Source organism: Camelus bactrianus, chromosome 6 (genome assembly GCF_048773025.1).
Source record: "Camelus bactrianus isolate YW-2024 breed Bactrian camel chromosome 6, ASM4877302v1, whole genome shotgun sequence".
NCBI classification, from domain to species: domain Eukaryota; kingdom Metazoa; phylum Chordata; class Mammalia; order Artiodactyla; family Camelidae; genus Camelus; species Camelus bactrianus.
In genome coordinates this window covers 28,570,617-28,589,083 of record NC_133544.1, presented here as the reverse complement: position 1 = coordinate 28,589,083, position 18,467 = coordinate 28,570,617, and the positions used below count along the sequence as shown (strand labels likewise).

The following is an 18,467-nucleotide window of genomic DNA, read 5'->3' as shown; positions in this document are numbered from 1 at the left end:
TATTACGTGCTAGATCCCCGTAAGGTCGGCTCTGCCAGGGTCCACCATTCAGCGATGGACGCAGCTCCCTTAAGGCGTGGTGGGGAGGGCAAGGGGAAGTGTCACAGGCAGCCAAGCTTGCCCTGTTGCCAGGGCGCCTCCCTCCGTCATTGGCAACCTGAATTTCCAGACTTTGGCCAGCAGCCTTTCCCAAGGGCTGGCTCTTTGCTCCTCGTGTTTCCTGCTGAGGCCTTCAGAAATGCCCTTCTCTGTCACTGACAGGACTCCTGCTGGAAAGCCTCACCATGGTACCACTGCTCTCCCTCTGTCTTTGCAGTGTGTTCCCTGCCCCCGGAGCCAGAGAATGGTGGCTACGTCTGCCACCCCCGGCCCTGCAGAGACCCCCTGTACTCCGGCAGCGTCATCGAGTACCTGTGTGCTGAAGGCTACATGTTGAAGGGTGATTACAAATACCTGACGTGTAAGAATGGCGAGTGGAAACCAGCCATGGACATCAGCTGTCGTCTCAACGAGGGTCAGTATGGCAGATGAGAAGGGGATGCTGCTGGGCTTCTGCTTTCTTTTAACTCCCGGAAGTGGCACCCGCTCCCCCTGGAGCACCTGTGCTGTGGGGCAGTGTAGCCCCTCGGATGCCCTGCAGCCTCCCTTCCTTTGGGATTTCACATCTTAGTGAAAGGCATTTGGGTTGCTGGTGCGTGTCCCGCTGCGTTTCAGCTGAGCCACTGAGGCATCTGCTGTGCTGTGTAAGGTCCCTTTGATGCTCCAGATCTCTTGTTTGCCTAAACAAGTGCTGGTGACCTTTGACCCTGTTCTGCCAACTCTTGAGCACAAAGCGAGCACCTTCTGTAGTGTCTCTTTTATATTCTTTTTCCTTGAATGGGAATGGACTGTTTTGTTATGGAGCTACAGTCCAGCTGGACAGAAGACCTCTCCCCCATCCTGTCATGCATGACAGGAAACCCAGCTGCCTATAGGAAAGTGTGTGTCACAAAGCCATCCTTGTGCTTTTCACTCGAGCTTTAAGACCGTGACACCCCAGAGAAGCGTGGGGACCGGCCTGAGATTTGCACTGAAAGCTACAGGATCTTAGAACAGGGGGTTATTACCGCCTAGTTCTTACCAGTTTTCCTACCACATGGGGAAAAGCTTGGGCGGGACTTCACATGGTGGAATGGTGTGTGCACTTAAAGGGTTGATGTCCTCCAACCTGCTACTGAGAACAGGATCAGAAGGAGTTTATAAAGGTAAGCTCTCTAGGGGTAAGTGCATTTAGGTGTTAGATGGTCCTCAAGGTCCAGAGTGAAGGGAATTTTAGATTCAGAAACAATGTAAAAGCCGCTCTGCACCATGACGTGGAAAACGTGGCATGTACGTGGCATGTCCCTGCATGACACCCTGTAGGGGCCCTTGGCAAGGTCAGCTGTGAGGTTCACAGTCCACGTGTTTGGGCACAAAACACTTCTGATGATGGTTTGTTTCCACAGACAAAGATGCCCACACGTCACTCGGGGTCCCCACGCTGTCCATCGTGGCTTCCACTGCCAGCTCTGTGGCACTCATTCTCCTCCTCGTGGTGCTGTTTGTGCTGCTGCAGCCAAAGCTGAAGTCTTTCCATCACAGCAGGTGAGCCCGGCGGTGGTGGGCGGCAGGTGCCTCTGCGAGGGGCTGGCCTCTGACTGGCAGAGGGTGGGCCTGCCAGCCCCTGCTGGTCTGTGTGGCTCAGGAAGAGGGAGGGCCCTGCCACGTGTTAAACTTCTGCATGTGCCTGGCACTGTGCTTTTGCTGTGCATACATTATCTTAATCCTCACAGGATCATTGCAGATTAGGAAAGGGAGGCTCAGGGAGGTCCAGTCATTCACTCAAGGTCATGCCTCTAGATATTGACAGAGCTGAGATTTAAACCCCCATCTGTCCAACTCTGGAGCCATGTTACTTCCCCTCCCTCAGTGGTTCTCACAGTATGGTTCCAGCAGTATCAGCATCACCTGGTAACTTGTTAGGAATGCATATTTTCAGGCCCCACCTCAGACTGACAGAATGAGAAACTCTGGGGCTAAGGCCTAGCACCATGGTTTCATAAGCCCTCCAGGTGATTCTGATGCAGGCTGGTGTTTGCAGGCCACTGCCCTGTCTCCCTGGTCCCCACTCCTGGATGCACATGAGGCACCTGCCAGGAGTTAAAACAAACATTAACACCTGGGCCTCCATCCCAAGACGTTATGATTTATTTGGTTTGGAGTGGGAGCCTGGCATTAGTGTTTTTTAGAAAGTTCCCCAGATGGTTCTAATATTGTGCAGCTAGTATTGGCAGCCACTGCACTGTGCCTACCATACCAGAAACTGAGGATGTGGTTTTCTTCCCTGCCTTTGTCATTTTCCCTTTTCCAGGGCTGTGCATTAGCCACAAAGCATCCCAGTTTGGGTAGGTGAGGTTGGGGATGGGGGTAGCCAGTGGTGGGGAGCTGGCCCTGAGTGGGTCCCTCAGGGACCCCAGGCTGACGTGGCCTCCCCTTGCTTGGGTTGTCCTGGCACCTCCTGGTTCCCTCTGAGGACAGTTCACATTCACTCACGGCCCCTCCTCAGTCACTGTCCTCACTCACAGGCACAGAGGAACAGACTAAACTGCTTTAAGCAAAATGCTCCTGGCTTGGAATGCACAGACAGGGGGCCAGGCTGAGCTGCATCTCTGTGCACTGCATGTGTGGTTTTCTTCTTTTTATTTTGTTTTATTTAGCAGCTATTTTTAAAAGTCATTAAACAATTAGTAGAATGAAGAGGATTTGGAAGGGACTGTTTATTTGAAAGAATTGGCTATTTCCCCATCAAGTCAAGCTAATCTACTCATCACTTCGTCCAGGTTAAGGAGTATTTTCTCCTTATAGTCAACTAGTCAGTGTGTTAAAGGTAACTGATTTTGCATGACTTGAGTGGAAGGGAGATTTGGTTTCCATCATAGAGCCTGTTTAAATTTTGTACATGTATTATTACATTTTTAACAAAAAAATTTGTTTTGAATAACACAAGTTAAGCACATGCCAAAATGCACCCTGCTTTTGATGCCACCCTGCCATCAAAGTTTCCCTTCCTTCCAGAAACCTCTAGCACTTTTATGAGTGCCACTTCTGTCATCCTCACTATTTGTAAGCCATTTGAAGTAGGTAGCACAGATTTTTATGTGCAAGTACAGATGAGGAAACTTACAGCGCATAAAACAGTCTAGCAATAATAATATGGTCCAGCCATAGACCTAGTGTGTCTCCTGGTCTGGCGCACAGAAGAGGACACTACATCACGGACGATGCTGTGGTGTTCAGGGATCTAGGCAGACTGACCTGACTCTAATCCCAGGGATACAATTACACTGGCCCAGATCAAGGGACATTCTAGGAGACAGCTGTTCCAGACTTGATTTAAAATGCAGTGTCGTGAAGGAAAACAACACTAGACTGTTCTAGATTAAAGGAGATGAAAGAGACAGGACAGCTAAAAGCAATGCATGATCCATAACTGGGTCCTGGGTGAAGACAAACCAGACAGCAGCTGAAGGAGACTTATTTCAGGGAGTTGGGAACACTTGTATTACAGTATTACACCAGTGTTACTTCCGGATGGAATACTGTTGTAGTTACATAGGAGAGGAGGTTCTTGGGAGGTGTGTGCTAATATCTACTGTCGTTTTAGCAAGAAAAAACTTACTTTCAAAATGGTTTAGAAAAAAAGGTGCATGTATAAAAGAGATCCAGAAAAAGTGTTTGCATGAATAAATCCCACAAACATAATGTTGAGTAAAATGCGAAGCCAGACACACATATGTGTATACACACACACACACACACACACACACACACACACACATTGTCTATCCCATTCATATAAAGATCAGAAATATGCAAAACTAAACTGGTGTTGAGGGATTCATGTTTAGGCAGTAAAATTATTAAAGTAAAAGTCAGGGGAGTGATTTTCATGAAAGCTGGGGTAGCAGTCACTCTTGGTGGTGAGGAAACAGGAAGTCCAGGGTGTCGAGGGTGCCGGCCGTGTTCTGTTTCTTGACTGAGGCAGGGATTATGCACCAGTGTTACCTTTGGGGTAAATCAGCTGTACATTCTTCTATGTGTTTTCTAATATTTTTGTTATAATCATATATAAATTTAAGTTCACAAAGTTAAAAATAGATAAATAAAAGGCAAGCAAAGTAGCTGAGTCCAAAAAACAAAATTCTTCAGTTTTTGAGTCCAGTGTCCATTTCAAGACCACAGTGCTGCTTTTCCTTTTCCTTTTTTAAAGACAGCTTTATGGAGCTGTAATTAACACACCATGCAGGGTAGGCCCTGAAGGGTGCAGGCAGCAGTGTGTTCACAGGTGTGTGCAGCCATCATTCTCTCACGTTCCTGTCGGCGCTGTGCTGGATGAACGGCTTCATTTCTCCATCTCGAGGTTCCTAGGTTTTGCACGGGACCAGAGGGCTGGGTACCTGTGAACCCAGGGGTTAAGAACACCATCTCTGGAAGCAAGTGGAATGGATTCACATCCTGCCTTTCTCCCTTACCAGCTCTGTGACTGGGCAACTTAGTTTATTATTTCTCTGAGCCTGATCTGCATTCTGGGTGAATCTCTGCCTGAAAGGACTCAGGTGAGGATTTAGTGGGACGACACTGTGTAAAGCACTTCATGCGCTGCTCGGCACATAGTGAGTGTTCAGAAATAGTTGGTGCTGTTAGTACTGTGGTATCTACTTGTGTGTTTGTTCTGATTCTCACTTTGTCATTTCCCTTTGCCATTCCCACCTACGGATGCAGGCGTGACCAGGGTGTCTCTGGGGACCAGGTCTCCATCATGGTGGACGGAGTCCAGGTTGCACTTCCATCGTACGAGGAGGCTGTGTACGGCAGCTCCGGTCACTGCGTGCCGCCCGCTGACCCCCGAGTACAGATTGTGCTGGCAGAAGGGTCTGGGCCCAGTGGGAGGAACGGGCCAAGGGAGCAGCAGCTGCAGGACCAGGGGGCATGCTCCACTGCAGGTGGAGAGGAGGAGGCCCCGGGCCAGTCTGGACTGTGTGAAGCCTGGGGCTCTCGGGGCTCAGAGACTGTGATGGTGCATCAGGCAGCCACCTCTTCCTGGGTGGCCGGCTCAGGGAGCAGCCGAGTGGCACACAAAGAAGCCCCTGATTCAGAGAACAGTGACATTCAGAGCCTTTTATCCCTCACATCGGAGGACTACACGGATGGTAGGTGGTCTGTGCTGATCCTGTGTTTATTATCTGCTTGGGGTCCTTGCGGGGAGTGAGGAAGGACTGTGAGCCTCTCTAATAATTGGTATATTCAGGGGCAAAGAAAGGTAATACCCGGGGGATTATCCTACAAAATAGGATTTTACCCTCAGAGCTCCAGGTAGGGCTTTGGGCTCTGTATATGGAGACTTTTCACTGTTGTCTGTGAATTTTGATGGGTTTGGAGTCTCCAAGAAGCTATTCATGGCCTCGGGGCTATGCTAAATCAAAGGGTAGACAGCTGGTTGGAGGTGGGAGTGGGGGCTGTCCTCTTGTTGTAATTTTTATGTTCCTGAAAAGACTGGAATGACAAGGAGGTGTGAGGTCATATTACAGAGAAAACTGGAGCCTGTCTCTTCCAGAGCATACAGCCACTTCATTTTAAACACTAGTGTGCCAGCTCCTGTGCTAGTTGGTCTTCTTGCACTACATCAGTCATACCTCACAGTGATCCTGAGAAGTGGGTAGTAGCCCCATTTTACAGACGAGGAAGCTGAGCCTCAGAGAGGCTAAGTCACTTGCCCATGGGAGTGGCTGAGCTGGGATTTGAAGCCAGATGGATCTGCTCCCAAGCCTGCATTATCACCCCATGGTGCCTTGCTGCCTCCCAGGTGACTCCAGGCCCTTGTGGCAAATCAGCCACAGAATGAAATGGTACCTCCTGTCACCTCTGCCTTAACCAGAGCCTGGAGAGTTGAACATTAGGATTGGTTCTGTCACTTTAGGAAATATCTTCACATAACATCCCAGTGTCGTTCAGGATGCAGACTAAACCTAGATGTTTCCCTTCAGAAGGTAAGGACTTCTGTACTTACCAACCTTCCTAAAAGAGCCTTAGAGCAAACTTTCTGCTTCCTGGGAGTCTGGACACAGTTACTGTCTTAAGGTTTAGAATATCTGAAAGCAGAGAAGTTAGAAAGTCTTAAATGCAGGTCAGGTTTAGGGTTTCCCTGATTATCAGCAGCGTGCCTCCTTTTTTCTTGGTGGGATATAGAGCTAGGAAGTGGCTGTTAAATAGCTGACCCGGGTTTAAAGGTAGAAGCCATTGCGCCTGTGGGCAGCCAGCTGTATATTGTGCCTGCACATATTGACACAAACCTCAGCCCTTGTCCTTCCTTAGGAGCCAGAATGGTGCCAGCTCTTTTTCCTTCCCCTCCTTGCTCCCTTGCTTTGTTCCATGTATTGAACAAGCATTTTCCAGAGCCCATCTTGTGCCAGGGGCTGGATTAAGTTTTAGGGTTGATGGAAAGAAATTTGAAACACATTCTTTGCCTGCATGGATTGTCATTTGGGAAGGTGGGGCTTCTGAATGATAGGGTCCATGTCAGGATGAGGGGTGTAGAACCCTAGAAACACAGGTTACCAGTCATTGCAGGCCAGGCCTGAGCTGTCTGGGCTGACGGGACCAAAGGAAATCAGGACCTTAAGGTGTCAGTCTAACCCGCTTGACATGTGAGAAGACAGACCCAGAGAGGGGAGTGATTTACTCAGTGTCAGCTGGACGATGGCTTTAAGGAGGAGGTGAGACTTACCAGTGCTCAGTAGCGTCATAGGGTGAGATTAAGGATAGAAAGAGAAGCAACTAAAGCAGCAGAGTTAGAACAGAGAAGAGGGTTCAAGGTGGTAGGAACATGAGGGGTTTGAATGCCAGACCGAATATTCAGATTTTGTCACAGAGCAGAGGGAGACCCGAGACAGGAAGGCCTAGAAAAGAGGTGAGGGATTCAGACAACCTAGAAGTGTCTGAGTGGGGCATTTTATGTCCTTAAACCTGGGGCCCCCTGCGATGGGGTCCAGTGTACTGCAGAGACACCCACACTTCCCTTCCTTCTCTGCCTGCAGATATCCCACTGCTGAAAGAAGCGTGAGGGCTGCCACTGGCTTCTCTCCTCTCTGCCCTTCTTCCCTCTCCCTGTGGATTTGAGCACCGTGTCCTCCAGCCGCCCTCCCTGGACACCTGGGCTGCCACCTGTGTATCTGTGTATCTCCATATCTCCGAGGGCCTGCAGGCCCACCTCGCTGGAAACTCAAGGAAGATTCTCTCCATCTGCCTGCTGGACAGCTGGAGGAGCTGGATTTTTGCCTGGCCTAGCCTTCCCATCTGTGTCGGGGACAGATCTGAATGTGCTGGATTGAACCCTTCCTTCCCCTGAGCCCTCGGGGTTCCCTCCAGCCAGCTCTGTGGTGGCAGCCCCACCAGCCCACGTGGGCCTGAGAGCCGCTGTGTTTACTTGTGCCTTCCTCCCACCGCGTCCAGCTTCCTTCAGGCAGGCTTGTTGCTGTCCTAAAAACCTTTGTGGCTGCACTGCTGCCCCCTGCCACCCAGGGGGCCGGGCCTGGGTCTGGCCTGTTTCCTTTGAGGGCTGACACCGCTGTCCTTAGCAGGAGCAGTGGCTCGAACTGGGGCAAGAGTGTGGCTCCCTGGGCCTGCCCTTGTCGACACCGGTGGTACATTGCCTTGGCCGAGGATGGAGGCTATGGAAAATCATGCCAAAGCCGTCCCAGCACCCAACTGTCTGGCTCAGAAGTGCCGTCTCCTGGCCCTGTTGAGTTTCCGAGAAGCAACTGGAAGATCCCGAGGGAGGGAAGGAAGGCGGCTGATAATGATTGTCTTCCTAATATGCAAGTTCTCACTTCCTATTCCAGCATCCAGCCTCCCTGGCCTGGGTTTTTTCTGTTTCCCTGGAGCATAAGGGGAAGTTGTGTGCTGCCTCCTGGGTCTGATCCTGGGCAGCTCCAGCTTCCTTCCTGCCCAGGGGCCTGAGGCGAATCACCTCTGGGATAAGAGAGTTGCTGAGATGCCAGGGAATGCCTGCCTGCTCCCTGGCAGTTGGGGCCAGTTGCCCCATTCTGGGCTTGTGGTGTTGGAAGGGAGCCTGAAAGGCACATACCGAGTGCCCAGGCAGCTGCCGGCAGCGCCAGCCTGGGTCCTGAGGGTCCTCCTCACCGCAGTCACGTGCCTTAGTTCCTGTGCCCCGGAAGCTCCTGCCGCCGCTCTGCTCGCTGCGCTGCTGCTTCTCCTCTGCTGCCCTGCCCCCGCCCCTCCTCTCCCCTGCTTGGCCTGAGAGACAGTCCGCTCGCACCCCCACCTTGCTGGTAGGGACAGTTTGGAAGCAGCCTGGCTCCGGGGCCCTGATGTCGAAGGCCCTGGTGGGTTCTGCGCTCCAGATGCTCCTCCAGCCACGTATCCAGTGCTGACCGGGCTGGGGCGGCAGAGCTCAGCCGAGCCGCCCCCTCCCCTAAAGATGTGGCATCCAGGAGTGCTTGTCTTTGTTTTCGAAGCTCTGCACCTCTGCACCTCCTGAGCCTCTGTTTGGGGTGGTGAAAATAATTAAGAGCCCAGGATGTTTTCAGTTCCTGACCTAACAGGGTAGTTCCAGGCTCAGAGACGAGGGAGTGAGCGGCCTTCTCTTGGCCTCCTGCCTCCGCTCTTACACACGCACTTTACTCCCCGCTCATCCCCGGCCTCTTGCCGCCTGTCCAGTCTTCCTTCCTCTCAGGTAAGGGCCGAGCCTGCCAGGCGGCTCTCTCCTCCCCACCCAGGAGCCCTGGCCCGCGTGCATCAGTACAGAAAAGGTTGGCCAAGGTGCCAGGACGAGGGCGCGGAAGTCTCCTAGGGAGATGGGACGGAGCAGGGGCCGTCCTTGGCCTCCGGAGATACGGCCGCCAGCACTGGGCCCGTCTGGAGGGCATGTCCCCATGACCCCAGCTGCTTCACCTCACACTGGCTCTGCTCCGCTAGCAGGGTGCCCTTGTCTATCTCCAAAAAGAGGGACAGGTTGGGGGTGGGGATGGGGGAGGGACACATCAAAATCTCACTGCTGAGCCTGCAGCTTTCACTTCCCAATCTTCCAAAAGCGGAATTCTAGTCTAGAATATTTTTTTAAATGGGAGATCTTACCCTTTTTAATATAATTACTCTGGGTTTTCCCCCCAAGAGATTGCACTTTTTGTTCTGGGTTTATCTAGCCACAGAGGTGATTGGCATGGCCCTTGAAAAAATGGAAAGCCTGCCTTCTGAAGCTGCCTTCCACCTTGCCCACCTTCTGGATCACAAGCCCAGACTTGCCTGCCTGGTAGAAAGGAGAGAAATGAGGCGCTTTGCCCCTCGCCCCCGGTTCCCTGGCTTCGATGGGCCCACCCTCCCGGAGGCCCTGGGCCGTGGGTGCAGCGGCGGCCGTGGGTGCAGCGGCAGCCTCGCGCTGCTGCTGGCAGTGTGACGGTTCCCGCAGTTCTCTTTTCCCCAAAGCAGGTCCGTAGGCATCAGCAGTGTGCTGCTCTTCCTGCAGTCTGGGCTTTGTCGCTGGGAAAGGATTAGGAACTCCACAGCTGCCTTGGGGTGGGCCCCGCTGAGAGACAAGGTGGTGTTGGGGCACCAGTTGGGAAGGAGGCCGCCAGAGGGGCTGGAGCATGTGGGAAAACCCGCCCGCAGCCTGGCCTCCCGGGCTCACCTCAAGCGGAGTCCCGCAGAGAGCTTGTCCAGGAGAACAGTCAGCACCAAAGGACTTTTAAAAGGGTTTTTTTTTTTTTCTTTGCACACATGAGCTGATTCAATGCAGGTTTTATAGCCTGGCAGTTTGCAGTCACATTCCAATGACTTTCAAGGGCCAGGTGAAAGTTAGTTAAAATTTCCATCCCTTTCAATGCCTTAGTTCAGCAGGTAGGCTCTATCTTTTGCCATTTCTGAATTTTATGTGCTGTGTTCCCACTTCACTGGGTGTGAACCGGGAAATGGGCCGAGTCCTGGCCACTTTGTGAGTTCTTTTGATTATATAAGGCATTTCCATGTACATCCTACTAACACTCCATTTGCAGACAGAACTTAACTAATGTTGTCATCCCCATTCATCCTGTCCTCCTCTCCCCTCCCCCAGATGTAAAAGTCTGTGGAGAAGCTGGACGGCGAGACAAGGGTATACTTTTCCTGCTAAGTTAGTGGTGGCACAGGAGGCCGTTGTCCTAGGCCTTTCCCCTCCTGATTTCCACGGAGCTCCCAAACCACTGCTTCCCACACAGCGCCACTTCCATTTCCGGGGACACCCTTACATAGAGAGTGGAATATGCTGCAAACGTTTCTAGGTCCTTGCCCAGTTTTTCCCCCTTCCTTGAGAATAAAGGGCCCAAGAGAGAAGGGACACAGGCTTTACAGCTTAATTCCAGATGTGCTTGCTGAGGACAGGGCCTGGGAGCATCTCTCTTGGAGCCTGCTGGGGCTCCTGGCTCTCAGCATAGGTCCTGTTGTTACTGGTGTCCAGTGAGGGGCTCAGAGAGGATTTTGTTCCGCAGGTGTGTGGACTGAGTGGTAAAGTAGCTGGTTCCCTGGAGAGGGAAAGGCAGGTTCAACTTTCCTGGCAAGCAACTCCTCTTAATCTGCAGTTGAAAATCTAGTAGAATTTTGAACCCCAAGGTTGAGCCCTCTGCTTGGCAGCGGGGGGCAGGGTCGGGGGAGCGCAGGGGGCAAAGCACTCAGATTGCCAAACAGGGAGGAGAGAGGGACAAGGGTTGCGTGGTAGCGCACCACGTCCTGCCCTGGCTTCTTACCGCACCACTATGGAATCCTTTGCGATGGTTGAAAATGACATATGCATCATTGACTCTGCAGGATGTCACTCAGTTTGGGTTTGCTTTATTTTATTTTATATATATATTTTTTTGGTATCCTGTACATTGCGGTGGGTGTGAAGATAGTATTTTAATATTTGTACAAAGTTTAATTTAATTTTAATTGTTCTATGTATATAACTGCATTTCTAAATAATAATAATAAAAAGTTCTTATGAAGGCGGTTGTGAGAGATGTGATCCTTCCAGAAGGTGTTTGCAGAAACCCCAGATCAAAAAGAGCCACGTGGGCAGGAGCTCATGAAGGCAGAGCACTGGCTCGGGGGGGAGAGGGGCCTGGCGAGAGGAGACAGGACGCGGAAGTGGTCTGTGGTGTAAAAAAGAGACCACAAACATAAGTGGAAATTTATCACTTTTCTTTTTTTAGTTCTCTCAGTGTACCAACCACTGCTCAAGCTGGGATTTAGTGGAATTCAGCAGTGAGCAAGACTGAGTCCTGCGTGGAACCTCTGATAACCCAGGAAGGTGGACGGTTACAGTAGTGGGCAGTGATGGTTACGATCAGGGAAGTTACACTGGGGGGCAGTCAGAAACACCTTTTGGACGACATGCCGCATGAGCTGAGATGTGAAGGATTGGAACAGTGCGGCTGAGGGGCAGGATGTGATGTATGTGTGGGTGGGAAGGCAGCAGAAAAGCACATTCAGTGTGAGAAACTGAAGGGAGTCTAAGGCTGCTGCAGGCAGAGCTGAGGCAGAGTGGCTCAGGAAGGGCCCAGGGAGGTGGGCAGAGGCCAGATTGTAGGAGGCCCTAGCCAGCAAAGCTGGGAGGTCTGACTTCATCAGGGCCATAGGAAGTGCCTTACCAGTTTTAAGTAATAGTATGACCTAGTAAGCTCTGCATTTTTGGTTGGTGGGGAGCTCTCTGTCTCTTAAGGAGAATGAATTTCTGGGGGTAAAACGCACACCTGAAGACCACGTGAGAAGTTGTTGGTCTCGTGGGGAATAAGGCAGTTTGAGCATCTAGGTGAACAGCAACACCATTCCTGAGACGGGGAAGTGGAAGACAGTTCGGGGAGGGGAAATGATGGAGATCTGAAGATGTAAGGGCAGAGGACGTAGAGATGATGAGGTCATTGCCAGGTGGGAGAGGCTGACTGCACTTGAGCAGTTACAACAGGTGAGAAGGGTGTGAGTAGAGAGGAGCACAGAGCACTTTGGGATAAAAAATCAGGCCACCCTTAAATTTGCCATGGAGGGAATGGTCAGGATGAGTTTCTCTAATAATGTCACATGGGCAAACATTCTCGGGGTTTCTGTGCCCAACACCTAGTCTCAACCTCAGTAGCACCAGTCCTCAGTAGTGTCTGCCCAGGCATCACTGCTGCTAATTGCAAGAGGTGAAGAGTATTTTACCAATTTTTAAAAGTAATGGTGATAATCGCTGACCCCTGGTGTGAACCAGGCAGGGTTCTAAGTGCTTGGTGTGTGTAAACTCATGGAACCCACACAGCGGCTCCCCGAGCCAGGTGCCACCCCTGCCCAGAGCTCCAGACCACGTAGAATGAAACAGGACTAAAGAGTGAACCAGTTGCCCAAGGTGGGGCCAAGATTGAATTCAACCCCAGATACTCCTGCTGGAGGGATCCCCTCCCTGCCCTGTTCCTACCCCATCAGACCCTGCTTGCCTCTCAAGGCCCTTGCCCCCTTCCTTCTGCCTTGCAGTCTCTGTTCTCACCAGTGAGCTTCAGGTAGAGGAAGAACTAATGCCAGGGCAGGGAAATGGCACACTGTTCACGGGGATAATAAACTCTCATCTCAAAGGATGGGAGGTGCCCATCACGGTGTCAGGGGAGGAGGCATTTAAGCTGTGCAGAACGTGATAAGAAAAAAGTCCACAAAGCAGCAGTAGTTGTTCCTCCACAAGAGAAAAACATAGAAAGGAAAGAATGATTGCTTGTTTCAGTGAGAGGTAAGTCGCCTCTGTCGCTGGAAAACGGGCAGGAGCATGTCCCATCAGGTAAGGAATGCTGGGGAAAGGAGTCTTGTCAATACCGGGTCAACCACGGGCTTGCTGCCTTTCTCTTGATGATGGATGAGGGGAACAAGGGTACCAGCCCACAGAAACCTGCAGAGCTGCTGGGGGAAGGGCTGTCTTTGAAGTGGTTGCCTTGGGTTCCAAGGTGGATGGGAGGGGAGAAGAGGAATTTCTTGCCCTGCTGCTGAACCCCCGCCTCCCAGTTTGGAAAGTTGAGAACCCGAGACAACAACAAAAGTAGTAGCAATCTCCAGGGTGGGTCTTTCTCAGACTACTTACAAATATCTTTAAACACGCCACGTAACACAATCATTTCAGAAAATTCAGGAAGAAAATGAGTACATATTAATTATCACCTATAATACAGTCAGTCTCCTACTGGCCACATTCTCAAAATTTCATTGACATCATTTTTAAGAGTTGCATAGTTTTCTAGCATATTGGTAATTTGGACTTTCAGATTGTCAAAATAAAAAAAAAAAAACTCTTAGAACCAATGGTTTGATAGCATTTTAAATTTTGAGGAGGGGGCGGATAAACTACTAGAAATGGAATTGCTGGGTCAGAAACGAAGTCTGAGGGCTTTTTAGAGGCTTTTGATGTGTCTCAAATTGCCCACCAAGAAAGTTATTCCAAAGTATATTCTCATTGGTAACCTCACCAGCATGGGGAATTATCATTTAGAAAAATATGCCAATTGAAAGAAAATGGTATTTTGATTTACATTTGTTTCATTATTCCTGAAGTTGGATTTTAAAATATAGTTTGCTTATTTACTCTTTATAACAAAGAGATATTGAAAACTGTTGAAGTTTGATGTCCAAGACGTTCACGTTTGAGATGAAAAGTCAAAAGTGCAATTCCTCTTTTAAACTAAATAAAATTACATATGATAGACAAATTTCTGAGGCAAGGGATTAATCCGAACCCTGGCAAGCCATGACACATTCCTGAGGCAGGCCTGGGTTGCTCCTCCAAGCTCCATGGTGGTGGAGGAGTGTCACAGGGCATGGGGACCATCCCATCCCACGCCCAGAGGTGAATAGCTGTTTGGCATTTCAGATTTCCCATGATGCTCCAGTGCCTTCAGAAAAGGAAATTTCACGGCATAAGAATGTCCTGAGCAGCCCATCTAGGGCAGCTTGAACTTTCTGAGCCTGAGGTGGCAGATGATTGTCAACTTGGCAGAAGACCGCGGAGGGCTTGGCAAGTGTGGACTTCCCCACGGCAGAACTTTACAGGGGAGCAAGTGGTCCAGACTCCAGCACAGACGGCCTGCTTGCGGGTTAAGCCTGCTGACTGGGGCTGAACATCAGGTGACTTGGGGTGTGTGAGGGAAGGACTTCGGCTCCATCCAAACACACAAAGCATGAGGGCTTTATGGCCTCTGGGGTGGTCTCTTGAAGCCGTTAAATATCCGGCTCCAAAGACTTCTAGGGACTTTGGTGCTGTAGCCTTTCTATGGGATGGCCATTCTCATTCCTGGTCTAATCATTTGTTCATTCATTCATTTGCTAATTCATTCAACAAATTTTTTTTTAAGGCTTACTTAACACGAAGCCTGGTACTAGGTTGGGGGTAGGGGGGCAGGGCAAAGCAGTGAATAAAACCCAATTTTTTGCAGACTAATGAGGAGAAAGAAATTAAATAGTTACTAACTACCATATATAAAATTAACAGCAAGGACCTACCTACTGTATAGCACAGGGAATTCTATTCAGTATCTAATAACCTATAATGACAAAGAACATGAAAAGGAATATATGTATGTATAGGTTATGACTGAAACATCATGCTGTCTACCAGAAACTGACACATCATTGTAAACTGACCATACATCAATTAAAAAAAACAAAAAACAAAACAAAACAAAAACAAACAAACAAGCAAACAAAAAACCCAACAACAAACCAACCCTTAAGGCAGAATGTAAAGAGAGGAATCTAATGGAGCACTAGCAAGGTACCTGGGGAGCCAAGAGGGAGGAGGGGTTAATTTCTCTGGGGGATGAGCAAAAATTCCCAGGGGAAGGGCCATTTGCTTTGCATCATGAAAGCTGAACTGTGTTTTGATACTGCAGGAAGGGGAGTAAGTCAACAAGGAGCTGTGGTTGGTGGGTGAAGAAGAGGGACACTTCAGCCTATAGAGACCTATAGGAACAAAAGCACCAGCAAATAAAATGATGAATTGTCTGAAATTGCCATTTTTGCAGGTTAATAGAAAAGGTCGGAAATACCTAATGCATAATGCATACTTGTGTAATCAGAGCAGGAGTGAGATCTGCCCAAAGTTGAAATCCCTTTCCTCTCTGGGTTGACTGACCTTTAATTATCCTAATCAAGAGAAGGAAATTTCAGGACACCCATGGACAAGTCCAGGACTTCCTGTCCCAGAGTCGATTCCCTACAAGAATAGAGCGCTAAGCACCGCTGACTTTCCGGTCCCTACCTGCCAGCTCCCGCCCCCAGCCTGCGGGGGGCGTCTCCAGAGAGTGCGTGACCCGTTCGAGTCTCCAGTACAGGGCTGGCCAATTCACTTGCTCTTCGGGATGGACGACAGAAGGGACACCCGCTGCCTGCAACCAAGTGTCTGCCAGCAGCAGTCAGCCAACTGACTGACTGCCAAAAACACCAACGTTCAGAGGTGTTTTTGCCCTTTTTTATTGTTTCCCTCAGGCAGAAATTAATGAACAGTGTTTACATCCAACAATGACTCTTTTCTTGTCAAGTTTTTCTACTTTTCATTAGAAACATTCAAAAATAATCAGGCTCTTATGATGAGCTGTACATGTTAAAACATAAGAAGTAGTATTTTTTCACCTATCAGATTGGCAAAAGAAAAAGCTTAAAAATATCTAGTGGGGGTGTAAATTGGTACATTCTCTGTGGGGGGCGATTTGGCAACAACCTTCAAATTACAATGCAGTTTCTCTTCCCGTCTCTCACTGAACAATTCAGTTCTAATGCCATTAAGTAGGGGAAGAGTTACACAATCAGAAAGGGAAAAACAGAACAAACAGAACGAACCCTGCAGTGTCAGATTGGAATTCATGGTCTAGGTCTACATAAATAGATACAAAAATAAAAGAGATGTGATGCGTGTGTGCATGTACCACACACACACACACACCTTGATATTCCCTAGCTCTTCCCAGAGGGTTTGGGAGCAGTGACACTTCAACAGCAGTGAGCACACCTAGAGTTCAGAGCTTGGCTTTTAAATACTGTTTTCCACTAAAAGGAACCAAGGCTCCTTGGAGAAATGGCTGATTTCAGAACGGAGGCCGGAAGGTTACTAGATGAGTCTGGAACATTTTGTTGTATCAGAAAGCAAGAAAGTATTCAAAAAATGATGGCTACATGCCCAAAGGACTCCTGCTTGAAGGGGCTTCTATTGCCCAAGTCAGGAACAATATGAGCATCAAAATAAATGGTGATGATAATGAATTATAATCCATTGAATAAAACAGGAGAGCATGAGTCCATATAGATAAACAGAAGCCTGGGAGACATAAATTTCATCAAGCGGGACAAATCAAATTCACGTACCACCTGTTAGTAGGCAGTGAGAGAGCCAGCATCACTTCCGTAACACGCCTACTGAAATGCAACCTAAATCTAATCATGAAATATGAGGCAAATCCAAACTGAGTGATACTTTACAAAATGACTGGCCTGTAGTCCTCAAAATGCCAAGGCCATGCAAGTCAAAGAAAGACTGAGGAATTGTTCCAGAGAGATGCAAGGCACAATTCTGAGCTGGATCCTTTTGCCATCCAAGACATTACTGGGACAAGTGGCAAAACTTGAATGGAGTGTGAGAATCAGGTGGCGGCAGTGTATCCGTGTCAATTTCTTGTTTTGTTGGTTGTATTGAGGTTATGCAGGGGGATGTCCTTGTTAATAGGAAAGATACATTAAAGTGTAAATGTTTGGAGAGGATCGGGCAGCATACTCACAAAGGTTCAGGAAACTCTCTGTAAGTTTGTGATTGTTTCTAAATAACATTTTCTGAATTTTAAAAACGTTACAATGCATTCTTTGACCTGCAAAATTTACTTCAGGAATTTTTCTGAAAGATACCCTTGCATAATACATGAAATATCAAATGTTTACAAGCTAAACATTGCAGTTGTCTAATGAAGCCCAAAATTTGAAAATAATCTAAATAATCTCAGCATGGGCTGGTTAAATACATATGATACATCTGGACATAAAATAGATATAGAAAAAAAAGAATAAAATAGCTCTGGACTAATCTGCAGAATATACTGTTGTATAAAAAAGTGAGGTGCAGAAGAGGGTGCTGGATTGCTATCATTTTGTACACACAAAAAGATTTTAAAAATGTGTCGATATGCATCCTTTTCTATGCACAGATCATTCCAGATACGAGCAGCATTGGGTTCCTCTGGGGAGACAGAGTGACATGGGAGGAAGTGTCATTTTCTATACCTTTTGTACTTTTGAATTTTGCAGCAAGTGAATATATATTAACTGTTCAATAAATTAAATTATATCTAAAAAACCAAAATGCATAATACCTAGGTGCAGAAAAAAGCATCCACAAAGAATTTTGCAAATGTATCTGATCTCTTGTTACAAATTAGTAATCTGTCTTCTGGAAAGGGACACAGTGCTCTCTGAAGAGCTAGTAGCTTTGCTTAAGAACAATAAACAGTATTCATTGCTTGTTATTTCCATCCGCTTTCCTGGAGAAAATAAAAATTATTTCTTGGAAACTTTGGTGTTATGAACTGAATTGTGTCCACACCCTCAAAATGCATTGCTGAAGTTCTAACTCCTAGTACCTTAGATGGTGACCATATTTGAAGCAAATGTCTTTCAAAAGGTTATTAAGCTAAAACTTGGGTCATTAGGATGGGTTCTAATCCTATATGACTGGTGTCCTTATAAGAGGGAATTTGGACACGAACCCAGAACAGGTGATGTGGAGACACAGGGAGAAGATGGCCACCCACAAGCCGAGTAGAGAGGCCTGGAGCAGAGCCTTCCCTCAGGAAGGGCAGCCTGTGGATGATTCCAGCAGGAGGTGGGCTTGAGTTTGTGTGGAAGAAACAAGAGAGTTGTTGCTCACATGTTTGGGAGGATCGTTCAGGTTAAGAGGTCTGAGGTCTCTGTGCTTGACTGAACTGTACAGAGAGGAATGAGAAACCGAAAGGTCAAGAAGACTGTACAAGTGACCCTTGAACAGCACGGGTCCACTTACACGTGTTTTTCAGTCGTAAATATTACAGTGCTACACAATCTGAGGTTGGTTGAATCCACAGATGCAGAACCTGGGATGTGGAGAGCAGGTTGTAAACTTATACTGAGATTTTCTACTGCTGGGCGTGGGCACCCTTAACCCCCGTGTTGTTCAAGGGTCAACTGAACGTCTCTATGGTGAGAAGGAGAAAAAGAGGAAGGCCAGAGAAAGGCAGGAAGGGCTTTGATTGGGAAGAGAGCATGCAGGGCAGAGGGTCCAGGAGTGCGGGGCGCAGGGACCGGGACCCAGGGTAGGGTGCATCACACCTGTTCAGGGGGAGAACCAAAGTCAGTTCTAGGGATTTGCTTCTGGGGCGAAAAGAGAAGTGGCT

The 18,467-nt window shown here is 48.7% G+C and overlaps 1 protein-coding gene across 4 annotated transcripts in view; it reads left to right on the top strand.

Moving 5' to 3' along the window:
- The window catches only part of SUSD6 (sushi domain containing 6), an 85,124-nt gene extending 74,073 nt beyond the window's left edge, over nucleotides 1-11,051 (top strand). For all 4 annotated transcript variants that reach the window (XM_074365332.1, XM_045522156.2, XM_010962314.3 and 1 more), the window contains exons 3-6: nucleotides 317-514; nucleotides 1,485-1,623; nucleotides 4,801-5,228; nucleotides 7,113-11,051. In XM_074365332.1, the coding sequence (XP_074221433.1) occupies nucleotides 317-514; nucleotides 1,485-1,623; nucleotides 4,801-5,228; nucleotides 7,113-7,138 (791 nt within the window). In that variant the 3' untranslated portion in view covers nucleotides 7,139-11,051. The remainder of the gene's footprint in view (nucleotides 1-316; nucleotides 515-1,484; nucleotides 1,624-4,800; nucleotides 5,229-7,112) is intronic.
- The last annotated feature ends 7,416 nt before the right edge of the window (nucleotides 11,052-18,467 follow it).